The sequence below is a fragment of the Andrena cerasifolii genome, chromosome 14, assembly GCF_050908995.1.
Source record: "Andrena cerasifolii isolate SP2316 chromosome 14, iyAndCera1_principal, whole genome shotgun sequence".
NCBI classification, from domain to species: Eukaryota; Metazoa; Arthropoda; class Insecta; order Hymenoptera; family Andrenidae; genus Andrena; species Andrena cerasifolii.
The window spans coordinates 1,356,149-1,375,261 of record NC_135131.1 but is presented as its reverse complement, the minus strand read 5'-3'; the positions used below and the strand labels follow the sequence as shown (position 1 = coordinate 1,375,261).

The following is a 19,113-nucleotide window of genomic DNA, read 5'->3' as shown; positions in this document are numbered from 1 at the left end:
AAACAATAACATAGAAATAAAATATACCTACCCAATAGAAATAAAACTACTTTTCTTTAACAATTAAAATTTTCAAATTTAATTTACTCAATTTCAGATCATTGAGGGCTGGTAGCTTTCTGCATAACTCGGCCCAATTTGTATGCTTGAAACTGATGGTACATTTGTGTATACTACGTCATATACTTGCATTACATTATTATTTTACTTTAGGTATATAATTAATTTTAATTGGTCATATTCGAAAAGAAAGATCTGCTAATTATAAGAATCTGAAATTATAATTTCGAAAACGGGGTAAGTCTGATTTTTTACGATATTTATTTTTTTGCATTTTCCGCTTCTTCGGGCCTTGGCTCGTCGTTTCCTTCGGAAAAGTAACAAATCTTCGTGCTCTAAAGGGACCAAAGATATATATCCAGAAACATTCCAGGATTTTTGTGAAGCTCTAACAAGTTGGCGTACAACAGAGCGCGAAGTATCCCCAGAATAGGATTATATGTATATATCTTTCATTTTATCCAACTTATTATCTGATTTTCTGGAGAACTAAGTATAACGAGTTTGAGTTTGTGCATATTGAGTTCCTTCGCATCGATGTTCCAGTTTTAAGTAAAATAAAATATTTTACACAACCCTCCCTACACTTTATGCTTTTAAATAATTCCTCCAATTTATTTCGAAAAGGATAAGTCCAAACAACAGAAAATAAAATTTCACCAGCTTAACATTTTTTGAAATCAATGAAATTTCACCACCTTAATAATTTTTAAAATCAAGGAAATTTCACCACCTCAACAATTTTTAATGTACGGGTGCTGTAGGAAATTAATAGTAATATTGTGCTCTGAGATAAAATACTATATATGCGTTTATTTATTTCGTTATTCGCTCGCTGTCGCTCGCCGTTGCCAGCTCGCGTCGAACTGCCTGGGCCAGTCCAGGGTTGCCAACAGTGGAGGATGGTTTTCTACTAAGGTCTTGAAGAAAATCTACTAGAATTATACTAACTTTCTGTGCATGCGTGTGGGGGGGGGGGGTATGTACTTGGCATTAAAAAAAAAATTGATTAATATTTTATGGCGAATTCGGGACTCACACTGATCTATAACACTGCGAGATGGGCCAGTGGGCTTAGTGATTCCGTAAAGGAAAGGTTAAGTCACCACTAAATATGAGAACTTTGAAAGTTAAAACCAGGACGAAATAGTTGAAAACTTTCGGGAAAAATCTCGCCAAATAAGTGAGCTCATCCAACGACGCAATTCTTTTGGCATATGCTTTTATAGGTTAGCCAGAGTCTTCCCTTATCATAGGGGCCCTATGTAAGAAGTAGATACTGTGAGTGGACGAGCGAATCGCTTTAGTAGAAATTCTACTATATTGGCAACCCTGATCTCATCGTTATACTAGTAACCACTAGAGGGACATATTGCAAAATAAAATTTCACTATAACAAAAAATTGTGTTGTTCATAATATAATTTATTTATTTACTTTTATGAATTTGCCATAAGAAGATCAGTCCGTGTAAAAATGAAAACAGCCAGAAATCTACTAAAATTATTTTGCGATCTACCAGATGTTCTACCGTCTACCAGAATAAAAATTTAGTCACTAAAAGAGTACCTTATTCTACCAGATCTAGTAGAAATTCTACTAAACTGGCAACCCTGTGGGCCGCGCTCGGCCCCACCACCTCGCAATCCCAACGGCTCTCCTAAGGACGAGGAGAGGTCGCGCTTCGCGATTGTTTGTTGTGGTCCGCGCTCTTTCCACGAAACTGTTATATAGCGCGTTTCGCTCGCCACATTTAAAATCAATGAAATTTCACTGAACACAAGATAACAGTTCTAACATTAATTGTATGGACATTAAACTCTCGTTTCGTTTCCTGTACCTAAACTTAGTTTTCGAGTACCTGTCCCCCTTTCAAAATAAATTATTAATTAATTTGTTGAAGCCTGTTAGCGGACGAATGCATGTTGCAATGTATAGAAGAACACATTCTGTGCAATTAGCATGTCCTCGTTCTTTGTACCGTATTCGTGTCGACTTCATTTTTTTAATTCCGAATTTCCTTGGCGGAGGATTGAGTTGTACTTGGATCAGACGACGGTACAGTGTTAATAAGAGATTTGCAGGTGGATTTATCCGATGATAACTAAAAGTAGATGACAGGAGAGATCAGTCAACGGGTGACCTTAATTGGATTGAACTTTAATAGATGCACACGCGATTTGTTGATGCACGTCCAATTAAAGTGCGATTAATGCTCGGAGCGAGTATTAAATTCTATCCAATTGTGAACTTTCTATTTTCAAACGTTCGGCGCCTTATTCCTCCGTGGATCACTCACTGGTCTAGGAATTTATCTAATTAACCTGATTCGATAAATTGATCTCTTCTGTTTTTCCCCCACTTTGCGTTCCGCAGAGAAGCTCTCGAAGCTGTCGATACCGTGGCATCGAAATTGATCGTGTTCACGTCGTGTTGCTCTCGCGTATACGGGAGCACCATAGCTGAACAGAGCCTGCTCGCTTCATTCGGATAATATATCAAAGTTCTCTGTTAAAACGTATTTATAAATACTTATATATATTTATAAATACTTACTTATCTGTATTAATGAAACTCTAATTTTAATATAGAAGACTAATTTTCTGTATTAATGAAATTCTAATTTTAATATAGAAGTATTTATTATATTTATATATATTTATAAATACTTACTTATCTGTATTAATGAAACTCTAATTTTAATATAGAAGACTAATTTTCTGTATTAATGAAACTCTAATTTTAATATAGAAGATCTAATTTTAATATAGAAGACTAATTTTCTGTATTAATGAAACTCTAATTTTAATATAGAAGATCTAATTTTAATATAGAAGTATTTATTATACTTATATATATTTATAAATACTTACTTATCTGTATTAATGAAACTCTAATTTTAATGTAGAAGACTAATTTTCTGTATTAATGAAACTCTAATTTTAATATAGAAGATCTAATTTTAATATAGAAGACTAATTTTCTGTATTAATGAAACTCTAATTTTAATATAGAAGATCTAATTTTAATATAGAAGTATTTATTATACTTATATATATTTATAAATACTTACTTATCTGTATTAATGAAACTCTAATTTTAATGTAGAAGACTAATTTTCTGTATTAATGAAACTCTAATTTTAATATAGAAGATCTAATTTTAATATAGAAGACTAATTTTCTGTATTAATGAAACTCTAATTTTAATATAGAAGACTAATTTTCTGTATTAATGAAACTCTAATTTTAATATAGAAGTATTTATTGTACTTATATATATTTATAAATACTTACATATCTGTATTAATGAAACTCTAATTTTAATATAGAAGACTAATTTTCTGTATTAATGAAACTCTAATTTTAATATAGAAGATCTAATTTTAATATAGAAGTATTTATTATACTTATATATATTTATAAATACTTACATATCTGTATTAATGAAACTCTAATTTTAATATAGAAGACGAGCAAAGAACTAAGGACTTTCTCATAGTCGCAGAAATGCTACTATAAAAGACAAAATGTAAAAGAAATAAAAATGGGCATAACAAGTTATTTGCTCGGTCTTCAATTTTTTTCTCGAAATATTAGAAGTTTTTATTACCTGATCGTTACAGCTAGCAGGACAATGATAACTCCTACTAATACCATAGCAATCAGCACCCCGCATATCATGTATACGCTGTCGACGGGAGGATCTGCAACACGAAAAAAACAATTGGTTCTTTATTTTTTATTTCTATAAACAACGAAAGCAAGTATGTCGATTTAATGCATGATTATATGTGTAAAGTTTAAGAAAACATGAAATTTCTTTACCAACAATCAGGTCCAGGGCTGTTCGTGGATTTTGGCCGCTCAGGTGCAAAAACAATATTGCCGCCCTTATTAATTCAATATTCTTTAATTCAGAATTTAATATGCAGTGCTTAGTTTTATATTTATACATACATAATTTTAAACAGTTGCAACACATGCAAAAGAGTTTCGATTATTATTCTTATTAATCCAAATTTTGGCCACCCAGGTGCGGGGGCACCCTCTGCACCCCCGCCTGGAACAGCCCTGATCAGGAGGTCCTTCGTAACTCAAATTTGAGATCGATTTTTGCTAAAATGATTACAAATTTCGAAAAAAATTGTACACAGTGGGCAAGTCGTATTTTCAAGGAAAGCAGAGACGACAGTTTTTTTCTGTTAATTAAGTTAATTAAGCTATATGAGGCTCCTAACGAATATGTATGAGTATTCCAAATAAGTGGTTCCAAACTGTTTTGGAATTACACTTTTTATTGTAATACATTTCATAGATCTAGTTGAAATAAAAATGTCTTTGCAAAACAACTCTCTGATTTTCGCGAAATACAGCAATATAAATTTTGTACCACTCGTTTTAACGGTTACTGATTCTACAAAGACCGTTTAATTTTAAATTCCAAGAAAGAAAGGAATTAATCACAAATTTAATTTTTTTGCGCTGCCTAATTGCATAAATACTACTTATTGTTGGAAGACTTAAGTTAATAAAAAAAAAATTGTTCACACTTGTGTTTAAGTGTACTTTACATGCACAATATATTGGCAAACGAGTATTGCTGAAGTCTGTTTATTATACTTGTCTGTGGAATATATCTATGCATATGTGCAGGATATTCGATTTCTTCTTTATCGATTCGATACATTTTTAAATAATTGTTACTTTATTGATCGTGAAGTGTGTACTTTAGTTAGATAAATACTGCAAGTATTCGCATCAGTTCCTAATAACAATAATAAACAAAGAAACACCTTTATTTTTGAGAGTCACAATTTTAAAATATTTCATGCTTGAATTGGGCAATGCGTAACAAGTGTTTATTGAAATTATCAACAGCTACTTATGATTGGACGTTACACATGATTTGCTTCAAAACCGGAAAACCCAGCATACTTTAACAGTGAATATCTGAGAAGGCTTCTTGAAGTATTGATAAAAATTTCATGGAAATCAGTTGATATACACGTAGCATTGATAAATCATGCTACATAATTCCGCACTTTTCATTTCGAACTTCGTCCAGTGTGATCTGTGCTGAGTTATAATAAGAACTGAGATGGTATTAAATTCTGACATAAATATTTAAAACCTGGTACACTGCAATGCAGTAAAGTAACTAAATAACAAAAATCACATACTACGTAGTTATTATAATTACTGTAACCCTTCGTATTATTAAATCAAAATTATAGTTTGCACAGGACACATGCTTTTAAAAACAAATGTGAATTTTGCTGCTCCAGGAATTTATTCAGGAGGATAAGAAGGGACGTAATAAAAATTTTACAACAAAAAGTTGTAACAACACAGTTACAAAAAAAATGTATTATAAAAGATTTTATAATAAATTACAATATTATTTTTCATATACTATAATATTACACGATGTACAATGGCAAGTATGTGAGTATATACATGAATTATTATTACGTCACGTTACACTTTAACATTCCTTAATTCTCATAATCAGTCATCGGCTTCAAAATCAGTCTACCATCTAAGATCGTAAGCCTATATGACGTCAGCTTTATGTATGACGTCCCGATATGACGATAGTTTCAACACGTCACTTATTTATTTTTATAATATTGATTATAGAGTATAGGCGAAGGGTACGCTTGTCCAATATACCTATCACATATGAAGGGTAAGGGGAAAACAGGGAATGTGTATTTTTAGTGATTCTGGGATGAATAACGTATTTTGTTGCTGGCGACTGGGGCCACAGAACTGTCGAATCGCAAAGGGTTATAAAGTAGAAATGTCCATATAAGACAACGTTAAAGATCTGGTGTAGATGCTGGTTAAAAACAGAGAATGTCCACCCTCCACTGGAACAAAGCAAAGAATGTCACCAGTCTTCCTACTTGCTCTATTTATTTCTGATTGGTGTAAGCTTGCCCTCCTGAAGGAACCCTCGGACGTCACTGTGTACTAGGGTGGCTCTTATTTTCGACTTTTGAATTTTCTTCGGGGCACCCTCCAGAATAGTTCCAAATAATTAAAAAAAATCCGTGTAAGGTTTGAGCTCGATCGGATAACGGGAAAGGGAGCCCCAGGGCCTTTAAACATTTAAATCATTATTTAACAGCTCGCGAAGTCGATTTTATATAATATCCTCCAAGTTATTGATTGAATAAAAATATATGTCAAACAAAAGTTGTAGATCCGGACAAAGAGCATCTTTTATGTTCTATTACTTTTTCTCGTGCGACAAACGGTTTTCGAAAAAAGGCCGAAAAACTACAAAAAAAACTTTTTTCCTCAAATTTTGAAAGTTTAAATGCTTCTAGAACACTTTTTATTTATGAAGGCGAACAAAAAAAATGGAATTTTTATTTTCGAGGACTATTTTTTAACATTTAAGGGGGGCATATACCGAAATATGCGAAAAATATAAAAAAATCTTATTTTCAGTGTTTGTTATGTTATATATAATTCGCTAAATAAAAAAAAATCAGCAACGAAATTCAAAATTTCGGCCGGAACGATCGATAGAGAAGTTAATTGCGAAGAATTTAAAAACAAAATCGTCAAGTTTTCTGAAAAATTACGACCTATAGGGTGATTTGAACAAAAAATGTCACAATGTACCACTGTGCGAGGGTAGCCCTGAAGGCCATCCCACGAATTTACTGGCAAATTACTTGGCAAATTCATTTCCAAAATTTATTGCTTTGAAGGGTGGACTAGATGCTGGCGTTGGTGCGAAGCTTCCCAAGGGGTGTACTTGAAGGCCACCGCGATGACATTCAGGCATTCAGCAATGAGTTAAGTAGTAATTTTACCACCACGAGTTCGCGAAATTTATTGTCAGACCTCGTATATTGAGCGAAGTAAAATGATGTAGGGGATTAAGTTGTTTCTTGTGGAAAAAACTTTCCTTTTAATTTATTTTTAAAAAGATAAAAGCAAATCCAGATATGTCATTTTACCCAATGTTTATTGCGATCATACTGATAAGGGAACACCGCGAATCCAGACTCACCGACTGGAACGTAACCTTGTGGGTTTTTAGAGTGACTCAAAACAAGAACAACGGTGTCTTTCATTTGGGCCCTATCGCCCTTTAAGGTTGTGAAACCTAACCTCAAAGTCAAATAGGCACTTCCACTTTCTCGCGTATAACTCTCAAAGTACAGCAGACAGAAAAAAATGTTTCAAACAAAAGTTTAATGGTGCAATAAATGCTATAAACTTACGTTAACAAAATTTTGAAAAGAGTTATTTTCGTCAATTATATTTTTTTTTTTAACTCTTTTCAAAATTTTGTTAACGGAAGTTTGTAGCGCTTATTGCACCATTAAACTTTTGTTTGAAACATTTTTTTCTGTCTGCTGTACTTTGAGAGTTATACGCGAAAAAGTGGAAGTGCCAATTTGACTTTGAGGTTAGTTTCTAGCCCCTTAACTCGGCGGGAGGCGCTACTGGGTAAAATTCACCACAGAGGCGCTAGTTGCGAAAATGTGAAGACTGTTTGAGTTTTTGTTACAATTTTTTAAAGAACATTAATGAAGATTTTAAGAGATTTCATAAATTTTGTTTGATTCTTAAAACACTGTACTTTAACATAAAATTACAAAGTTAAAAAGAATATTCTGAAACCGTGGTTTTTTACGTTTCAATTTTGGGTATTTTTGACTCGGTAGCGATAATCTGTGTTACAATATGGGGTGCGCCTCCCGCCGGGTTAAACGGCCATAGGGCCCAAATGAAAGACACCGTTGTTCTTGTTTTGAATCACTCTAAAAACCCACAAAGTTGCGTTCCAATCGGTGAGTCCGGGTTCGCGGTGTTCCCTTGTCAGTGCAAAAAATGGTATGAAATTTATGTTCTTTAAAAATGACGACGCACACTGGTAAAAATTTTAACGTTTTTCTGCGGTTTTGCCTTAATATCGGTCTTAAAAAGTGACGTAATACAATTTCGCAGGTGTGATTCTTGTTCCTTAGATCTGTAGTCACCAGTGGAACGAATAAAAACCAAAATTAAAACAAAATTATTAAATTGGTGCCGAAAAACGGCAATTTTTTCGAAATAAAATCGTTCTTGTTTGTGCAGTACTAAGAAACCGTGACTTTTTAATTTTTTTGTGAAGATTTCTCAATTTTATGGACTATATAAAAGGTTCCACCGAAAACGGCACATGTTTTACACATCCTGTAATTTTTCCAAGTCGATCTGAACCTCCATTCGTTTGGAATTAGGAGAAAACCAAGAAAAAAAATTTCGAGAAAAACTCGTTTAAATTTTTACTACGTTTTAAAGTATTTTTACTTATATATACCTGAGCTTAATGAGCGAATTTTAATATAAACCAAACGACATTTTATTCAGAAAAGATAGTACTCTCGAAAAATGCGATAAAAAATAAATCGGTTGCTCAGTCCTCTTAAATGATTATCTGTTTGATAATTTCTGATACCTATTTTTCATGAAACAATTATCAGGCTATTACAGAATTATCTTTTCGTCTCTGGTGACTGTTTCGTATTGTACTTTTTATGTCAAGTAATAAAATTGTATTATAATTAGATATCATTATTATTTAATTTGCATGGAATCGTCTTCAATCGCTCATTTAAATGACTAATTAACTTTTTATATTTACTTCAACCTGTAAAATTTTAATAACCTACTTCAGAAAAATATACAATTTTCTATCGGGTAGCTTGCAATTCATCCTGCAATATCAATGTATGTACAGAATTGTGAAGTTGATTTAAGGCCTCTTTACCAGTGGCGGATTTAAGAGGGCGGCTGATGAGCAGTTGCCGCCTGGGCCCCTACACAGAAGGCCCCGGCAGGACCCCATGACCAAAAAAAATTATGATTAGGTATAGGTATCCAAACACTACATTTTTTTCGTAATACTACACTTGGCCTGTTTTTAGTAAACTACCTCTTCGTTTTCCCGAGAAATGGGCCCCTGCACAGAAGGCCCCGGCAGGGCCCCATGACCAAAAAAAAATTATGATTAGGTATAGGTATCCAAACTACATTTTTTTCGTAATACTACACTTGGCCTGTTTTTAGTAAACTACCTCTTCGTTTTCCCGAGAAATGGGCCCCTGCACAGAAGGCCCCGACAGGGCCCCAAGACCAAAAAGAAATTATGATTAGGTATAGGTATCCAAACACTACATTTTTTTCGTAATACTACACTTGGCCTGTTTTTAGTAAACTACCTCTTCGTTTTCCCGAGAAATGGGCCCCTGCACAGAAGGCCCCGGCAGGGCCCCATGACCAAAAAAAATTATGATTAGGTATAGGTATCCAAACAGTACATTTTTTTTCGTACTACTACACTTGGCCCTTTTTTAATAAACTACCTCTTCATTTTCCTCAAAAAATGGGCCCCTCAGAACGTTTGCCACCTGGGCCTTTTTTCTTAAATCCGTCACTGCTCTTTACACAAGACACTTTTATAGCGCACAACTGCCACTTTGGACATATTAACATAATTTGCATCTTTCTTATATTCTTCAAATATGTCTGCAATATCTGTCTGTGGTGACAATAAAACCTGCGATGGCCACAATTCACTTCTCATATTAAAATTGCATAAAAAAATTGCACAAATTGGACCAACTTTCAACTACAAAAAGTACCAAAAATATTTTAACATTAAATTGCAACATTGCAATACGATAAGCTTAATAAAAAAATGCAACGTAACCTTTTCTTCATCTCCAAAAATCTACAACTCATTTTCGAACTCATTTTTCAAAATACTCATAAATAATGTCATTGATTTAGATTAAAAAGAAGCACAAAACTGAACTACATTTTTTAACACAAAACCGTGTTACAATTTGTATGGAACATCTTATGCTTTCCAAGCAGGAATTAAAAGCTTAATCGCTCAGTACAAGTTTTCTCTTTCCTCCGGGAGGGGGAGGGGAGATTAGTCATAAGGCCCCAAATATGAATTATTTGACCCAGAAAATTTGTCCTTCGGCTCTGTGATTAGCAGTCAGTAGTTTCCAATCCGCATTTATTCCCACTGTAATTCCCCTCTCTGGAAGACGTAAGTTTCCTTTGGAAATAAATTGAACGGTGGTGCGTCCGTAGGTGTCTAGTGACGTTCTAGCGCCATGAGACACACGTCGCTTCGTCACGTGAACAAAGCGTGGTCAGCGGCGTTGTAGATTCCGAGAAGTGATCTCTTCTTGTTGAAGATTTCACTCGGAAATTCGCAAGCGTGGTTGCAGAAGTGAACAGTAAAATTGGGCTACGATATATAATGATCATGTACGTCGTCTTTCTCGCCAAGCACTTTCCTGGGGAACCCCCTTTTACATCGTAATGCGATTCAGACGACCGTGTCCTACATCGGGATGAAGCAAAGTGAATGGCGCGATGTCTATCTTACGCTCTATCCTTTCCTTCTTCTGCCTTCTTTCCCAATCTATGCCGATTCTTCTTCTTCACCTTCACTCCTTTCTACCAGTTCGATTAACCCAAGTACACGCTGCCCCAAAAATTCCCAACTCTGTCACATTAAGGCCCCTCGTGGTCGACTTAAAAGTAAATATCCTTCTGCTGAATCTCTCTCGTCAATGCTCTCTAATGACGCGCTGTATCCATATGTACCGACTTTTTACAATGCGTCCTTCACCGAATGAGACATTCACGAAGCCTACTGAATAAGAACAGGAAGTGGTACAGGGTGCTTTGACATTTTTTTCCAGAGTTGCGCATTATTTGAATAAATTTTTATAATTCGAAGATTGGAAATTTATTCGAATGAAAATTTATTCGTTATTTTCGAATAACTTCATTTTATTCGCAATTCATATTACAGATTATTTGAATAAAAATCTATTCGAATAATGCTCAACTCTAGATGGAAATAGGAAAATATATCTATGTGATCAGAGATCGTTATTTAAGTTTTTTTTGTAACGAAATTGAGAAACAGGAAACTTAATATTGCACTGAAAATTTTCTTTGTTAGTAGGTTAACAGGTACAAGCTTAATATGGTTTCAAACTTTTTTTTAAATTTGGTACTTTACGCTTTCTTAGCAATGTTTCAAGATAGCGTGTATTTATATTTCACAAAACAATAATAAGATTCATATTTTAGATGCATTGAAACGTAAAATGGTGCTTAAAGAATCTGAGAAAGGAAAGGATGTTGTCTGTTGTACATTTTTATACATGTTAATGATAAATTGTCTGTTGTATATTTAATTTTTAAATTATTTCTCCATTTTTCGTTTGATATTTTTTCTTCAACAATTTTGTATGATGATTATGAGAAATAGCATTCTACGTTTGCATACAATTTTTTTTGTACTCAAAGTACTTATATAATGGTACAGTATGACTGACAATGAGAAAATTTAAATTTCGCTATATTATCCTCTTTCGTTATATTAGTGGCCCCTTATAAGTAATTTTGTGGAAGTAAATTATTCGACGAAAGGAATTTCGTAAAAAATTCCTAGTAGTAGCTTACATTTGCGTTACAATTTACAGTAGGGAATTGCAGAATGACGAACGCGGAAACTATGACAGAAGTGCGAGGTTACATTCACGTGCTTCTTCAGGTTTCGAAGGAAAAGAGAGGAATAACGCTCTAACAATGTTAGAGCTATCCTCGGTAAACACGTTTCACAGACAAATTTATTGCTATTTGTCGCGTTAAATGACGACAAAAAAGTTTATGTAACAACCTTGAAAGAATAGCCTTGAATGAATGTTATTTTTAAATATTGTCAATATGTTGGCATTTGTTGATTAGATAAATATAGTTTTATAGTAAAAACAGAAATAAATTGTAACTGTTATACGTCCTGACAATGATTTACAATTAGCAAAGTATGCAAAAATATTGTTGCAAGATATATAAATAGTAACAATAAGATTACATAAATTTCTATACTGCGCTTTGTTAGATAACTGCCCAACAGCCATTTTGGTCTGTAAGATTCAATAGTCGTTTCTTATAGAATCTTGTGCACTGAAAACGAATCCGCAAACCGTTTGTCGCCATCACCCTCAGTTTTCGAGAAATTCGATTTTGAAAAAAAAACTGCAAATTTTCAACTTTGAACATTTTTTGTGTCGAAATAGTAATAGTTATTCGGTTGCTTGTAGCGTCAAATTATTCTATAAACCCTCCCGAATACAACGATATAAGTTATTATTGCATTATGAACATTTAAATATGTTTAAACAACGATCAAAGGGAAAAGAACACCCGAAATTCACCCACTTTTGTAGATATTTTTAAATTTATTTCCAAAACTAAGGGTCCAGAAGAAAATCTGAGTACTCCACGCGACGCGGCAGATATTTTTCCTTCGGAAAGCATCAACGGAAGTGGTAAGACACATTTTGTTTTCAATACAGAAGCGAAATAGTTTGGCAAAACGTGCGCCCTCGCAGTGGTAGTCACGCACGTTAAGCGATTGTGTGACGCCAAGCGGCAGTGGACGCGCTCACCGCCATTGATTACCACTGTCCGCGCCGCACGTTTTGCCAAACTATTTCGCTTCTCTATTGAAAACGAAACGTAACTTACCACTTCTGTTAGTGGATTCCGAAAGAAAATTTTCTGCTGCATCGCGTGGAGTAGTCAAATTTTCTCCTAGACCCTTAGTTTTTAAAATATATAGCAAGATATCTGCAAAAAATTGGCGCATTTCAGGTGTCCTTTTCCCTTTGATCGTTGTTTAAACATATTTAAATGCTTATAATTCAATCATAACTTATATCGTTGTGTTCGCGAGGGTTCATAGAATAATCTGATAGACCATGCAACCGAATAACTATTATTGTTTGAACACAAAAAATGTTCAAAGTTGAAAATTTGCATTTTTTTTTCAAAATCGAATTTCTCGAAAACTAAGAGTGATGGCGATAAACGGTTTACGGATTCGTTTTCAGCGCACAAAAATCTATAAGAAACGGATATTGAATATTACAGAACAGAAAAAAAGTTCAATTTTGTTAATTCATGTAAATAAAATTGAATTTTTTGTTAGTAGTAGTTTCATTATAAAGCACGTATACCAAAATTTATTATTTAATGTTAGTCTGCAGAAGGTTAAAAGTATTTCTTTTACATATTGCTTCAACTTCTCAGTCACCTTAATATACAAAGCAGAGAGCTTTTATATGTTTGTGTGTTTGTCTGTCGCCTAAAAACTATTGAACGATAAATTCTGGGATCACGAAATGAGCCTTAGCTCATTATTTCTTACTAATCCAAACGAATGCGACTATTTTCACAAAAAAAATGAAAATTTTTGTTTTTATAAAATCAGAATCTAAATTTCGGGCAAAGCTAAGTAATAAAGCTAGTATGTAATAATCCATCAAGAATATGCAAATGAACTGAATATTCATTTAGAAATTTCATTTGAGACACAAATAATTATTTTAGCTACACAATGAAGAATTAATCATTAAAGGAAAAAAGTAGAAATTAAAACTATTACCACATACTGTAATACATTAAGTTGATTTTTGGGAATGTTTTTTTTAAAACCGTAATGTGTAGCATTTTGAAACATTCCACATATAGGTACTTATTCACATTTAATGTACGTATATTCAGGATTTTTTTTGGTTACCTACTTATAGTTAATAATACATGGTGAACATGATTTCGACCGCCAGACGGATAAAAATCAGGAAAAACAAAGAGGTTATTAATCTACAGCAATGTGACTATCGTTCGACCCAGAGCTAGCCAGAAGTTGAGTTTCGAGGAAATGCTAGCGTTTTAAAGACTTCTTTCGCTTTTTAACAGACTTTGCAGCCTCTGAAAAATTCGAGAAAAAAATAGAGATATTTATTTGATTTTCAGTCTGACGAGAACTACGGGTGCGGTGAAGAACTGTGGAAAAACCTGGAGCCAATCAGAACATTCGTTTTCGAGACTTCATGTCAACCATTTATCAAAATGTAATTTCGAAACGAACGCGATTTAAAATTGAATCTCTGGTATTTTAAGAGATTCCAGAATCTCGCATTTGAAGAAACTATTCTTAAAAATATGAGTTTCAAGAAAATGTGATAAAAAAATAGATTTCTTTTACCAGTCGGATGGGAATACCACCTTAGAGCTAACATCTTCTGAATTAGTTAGATTCTTCTTATTATTTAATAATGACCTATTGTGTTTTGAGTTTTAATTAATGCTAAAGGTTTTATTTCCTAATAAATAATTTTTTATCGAACAAAAGAACGTACCTTCTGATTCTGTCTGTGTTAGTCGACAAGGCAATGAAAGCGAATATGTATATCACGTTCTAGAAACTTATAACTTTTCCTCGAAAAGGAAACGAGCATCCGGGTCGTTATCACGTTACATCATGTCTTTCACACGTCTAAGCAATAATATTTCACGTTAATAATCCCTCTTTGAGGACTTCTTATTTCTATCTTTGAATGTTTCAATTTTGTTAGAATTTATTTCAGCTCCTCGATTTATTTTTTACTTATTCGCATAACGGAGCTTCTCGACTTTTTTTAAACTACTCGAACCATTTTAATGGACGAGTACCTGCTGGTGCTCGATAAGACGCGTGTTATGCAGACTCTATATCCGTTACGCAAGTGTATCCGGGGATTGGGCAGCTCTAATAAGCATTTTTAAACGATTTTATTTAACTTCACTCCTCTGTCTTTTGTCCGTTTGTTTGGTTTAAATCTTGTAACACAGTTTCAACTCACTTCCACAAATCCAACCGACTTGAAACTTTACAGGTGTACGTTCTATTTACGATGACAATTCAAAATTTTTAAAAACTCGCGTCCGAGGGGGTGAAAAAATTGCATCCCCTACAATTTTAATTAGGGTTTATACAAAAACCGACTTTTGAAAAAAACCGGTTTTCGAATTCTACTGTGCCCCAAAAACCGGTTAAACCGGTTTTTGGATTCCACTATTCCCAAAAAACCGGTTAAACCGGTTTTGGAATTCCACTATTCCCAAAAAACCGGTTTTCGAATTCCACTATTCCCAAAGAACCGGTTAAACCGGTTTTCGAATTTTCGCAATAAATATTTAATTAAAATTGTAAATAAATATTTATACTTATTTTAAAATTCGTTCAGTTTCCTTAATATTTATGGAATTACAAAAATATATCAAAATAAAATATACTGTATCTACACAAAACCAAATAAATAAAAATAATTAAAATAACTAAAATCCGCACAAAATATAAATCTTTTACAGTGGCACCAAATTATAAATATTTATTCCATTTAGTATTTTTCGTTAGAAAATATGAACCCATGAAGATTAGTTTTACAGTAAACTATTACCTACAATATGTTTATGTCCGAGGAGATTTCAAGTAAAAATGTTAACGTTTTTAATTAAACAATTAATTCATTTCTGCATATTAATTCTAGCATATAAAACCGGGTTTTAAAATGTAAAAACCGGTTTTCGAATTTTACAAATTTATAAATAAAAACCAATTTTCAAACCCGGTTTTTAAAAACCGACAAACCCTAATTGTAATCCATTTCCACAAATTCAATCGACTTGAAATTTCATCAAAACAATTGTAATTGGTTAAAAATTAATTGTAACTTGTTAAAAATTAAAATTATCCTGTGTTAAAAATTAATTGTAAATTGTTAGAAATAAACATTGTGGTTTGTAAAAAATTAATTTTAATCTGTGAATTCTCAGATATACCTATTTCTATTAAAAGTTTTCGAAGGGATATTTGAGTGGAGAATTCACAAGAAAAAAATTGGTTGCAAAATACAAACACTAAAAAGGAAAAAATAAGAATATAAAAAAAAAACATTTTAAGTAAAACGATTTTTTGTAAGCTACTTTAGACTTCGATTGAATTGATGGGTGCTGATTCTTTCCACTCGTCGCGACGCGCGAAGGGAACTGTCGAAGAAGGTGGCGATAAACAGGATTAATTGAATGTAGAAGATAGTAGTAAGCCGTTCCAAGCATAGAATTTACTGCCTACTGATGTATTGATGTATTATTCTTAAGTGCGCAAAATGTGCGGTATAATTCCCTTGGCAGATTTAAAAGAATACAGGATCATTGAACGTGCCGTGGAACCGAGACTGGTCTCAGACGGAGAGATATTTCGGGAAATTTATTGCGACTTCTTTTCTCGAATCACAATAATGTTCTGCTCGTCACAACACCAACTTTGACTCTTTAAAGCTTGGACTCCCTCCAATTCTTGATATTATGGCGAACGATATATATTGCTCGTTGACGAAGTTGGCAACTACCTTCTTAATTTTATTCTCGAATCTTACCAACCTTTCTGCTTGTTTGTTACAATCTCCTGCTTACTAAAGTGCAGAGTGCAAAGTGTATTTTATGAGACACATCTTAAAACGTTTCAAATTAATCCTCCCCTGAGGGAGGAACACAGAGTCACTTTGGATCTATGCTACTACTTCTCAAGCTACTTAAATTATTTCTTAATTAAAGGAACATCACCCACTAGGGTGTGTTAATTTTTTTAATGATTTAATTTTAAAAACGACTAGTGGAGAAAAACAGCACAATTTCAGGTTTAAAATTAACAACTACCTTTAAATTTTCTGTAATACATTATTTACCTTATAGTGGGAAGTTCATTTGAAATTATAGAAAAATACTTAAATTATTCAAATAAAAATTTAATAATTGAACTTGTGAACCGCAACAGAAGCAAACAAGATATTGCTTCTTTGGTGGACTTTTTTTTAAATAGCATTAAATTTACTACACAGATGACATGTGGCCACATCTGTTGCTATACATATATTTTCATTTTGTGACAAATACACATTTTCATGTGAATGTAATAAATGCTAATCTCCACATATTTTTATTTTCATTTTTATGATTTTTTGTAAGCTAGACTCAGTTAGTAGTTAAATCTTACTTAATTTTCAATTTATTCAACTGTGATTTGAAATAGCTAAACCTCACTGAAATCAATTTCTGAAGATAGTTTCAGATTCAAAATTAAAAACACCATTACTTTGTCACTATTCATTTTAAAATTTTCAAAAATTTTAAGTTTACCCACAAAATTGACACACCCTAATCACCCAATTGGTACTTTAGATTTTAAAGCACCGGAAAATATTGGACACCTATTTTTTTTATAACTGCCCAAATCCAAGTGTACGGGGTGAAAGTAGCTCTCGAAGTTGGGGTGGGAAATCTATTTTGTAAAATATCTTGGAAACTAGTGGAGATAGAAAAAGATGTTAATTACGAAATTTGCTTGTCACTTTATAAGTAATCGCAGGACGGACACAAATTTTCTGAAAAATCGTAGGTGGCGTCAGTATGGTAATGACAACCCTTTTTTTATAAATACGTTTGTAACTCTGCAATATTTTTCATTGAAAATTAACCAATAACAAAAATGTCCTAAAAATGAAAATCCAGTTTTAAATACTTACGAAGATATGATTGTTAGTAGTGACTTCTTTCTAATAATTAAGATTTTGGATTATAACAAGATTTATTATATAGTATAACAGCTTCTTTTACTCTTGGTAAATTTTTTTTTCAAGTTTTTCTTCGGGGCACCATCCAGAATAGTTCCAAACAATTAAAAAAAAATCCGTGTAAAGTTTGAGCTCGATCGGATAACAGGAAAGGGTGCCCCTGGGCCCTTAAACATTTAAATCATTATTTAACAGCTCGCGAAGTCGATTTTATATAATATCCTCCAAGTTATTGATTACATAAAAATATATGTCAAACAAAAGTTGTAGACCCGGACAAGGAGCATCGTTTATGTTCTATTACTTTTTCTCGTGCGACAAACGGTTTTCGAAAAAAGGCCGAAAAACTACAAAAAAAACTTTTTTCCTAAAATTTTGAAAGTTTAAATGCTTCTAGAACACTTCTTATTTATGAAGGAGAACAAAGAAATGGAATTTTTATTTTCGAGGACTATTTTTTAAATATTTAAGGGGGAGCATATACCGAAATATGCGAAAAATATAAAAAAAAATTCTTATTTTCAGTGTTTGATATGAATGAAATTATATTTTGGGTGAAAATAGTAAATTATCTGCCATCGAAGGTTTACTTTCTTATAATAACGAAAATTTAGTCTATCGATATCTGTCAAAATAAACATTTCATAAAGCTGAATTTTGGATGTATGTATTAAGTGCTTTATGGAACAGGTGGCAAGATCTTTATTCACGATTTATACCACTTGGTAGGTACATTGATAAATAAATCCAAAGTTGCAGACGTAAGATATTTCTGGCAGAAAATGGAATTTCATGAAAATGACTGAAAAATTTATAGGATTAGCAATTGACTTCAATTAAAATTTAGCCGTGTAATTATTCGATTTTTATACATATACAATGGGGATTGATGTTAATTGTAGTAAGAAACATTTTGTGTAGAGTATTGTAAAAGAATCACAGGCTTGTGGTATTTTCGGTGGCAAACGTGCTTAAGGATTCATACAAATAAACAGTTCAAATAAAATCCATGTACGATCGTTTCCACACTCAATCTATTTCCACTACAGTTTATCTCTGTCTGTGATGAACGAGACGCTTTATTTCTATAGCTGTCTGCTTCATTATGCCATTCTAATAATAAGTAATCCCAGCTTTTTGTAATCTACAACAGTGATTCACGAGCTAAATTTCATAATCATATACCTAATATAGAATCATACTCTCCGGAATGAAAATACCTATTATACTTTGTTATAAATAAATCTTGACGGTTTAATGCTTAACGAAATATGCTATCTTATTATTTTTCTGTAGTAACGTACCATATTGACAAAGTTATTGGCATACTATAGGCCATGTAACTACATTTTTCATGTTTCAAATGTAAATTGTAAAGAATATGTACACAGCACTTAAAATATTTAAAATTTGAAACAAGTATCATAACCATTAATTCTATAATTTTCAACAATGTTAATTGATCGATAGGATTCAAAAGGATTCTGCTGCTGTACATACACGTATTTGTATAAAAAGAGGAATTATTCATTTACAACATACAATAAG

At 32.8% G+C, this 19,113-nt stretch overlaps 1 protein-coding gene across 4 annotated transcripts in view; it reads right to left on the bottom strand.

The window, feature by feature from the left end:
- The window catches only part of LOC143376232 (uncharacterized), a 379,865-nt gene that overhangs the window by 21,972 nt on the left and 338,780 nt on the right, over nt 1-19,113 (bottom strand). For all 4 annotated transcript variants that reach the window (XM_076826350.1, XM_076826351.1, XM_076826352.1 and 1 more), the window contains one exon: nt 3,672-3,765. In XM_076826350.1, the coding sequence (XP_076682465.1) occupies nt 3,672-3,765 (94 nt within the window). The remainder of the gene's footprint in view (nt 1-3,671; nt 3,766-19,113) is intronic.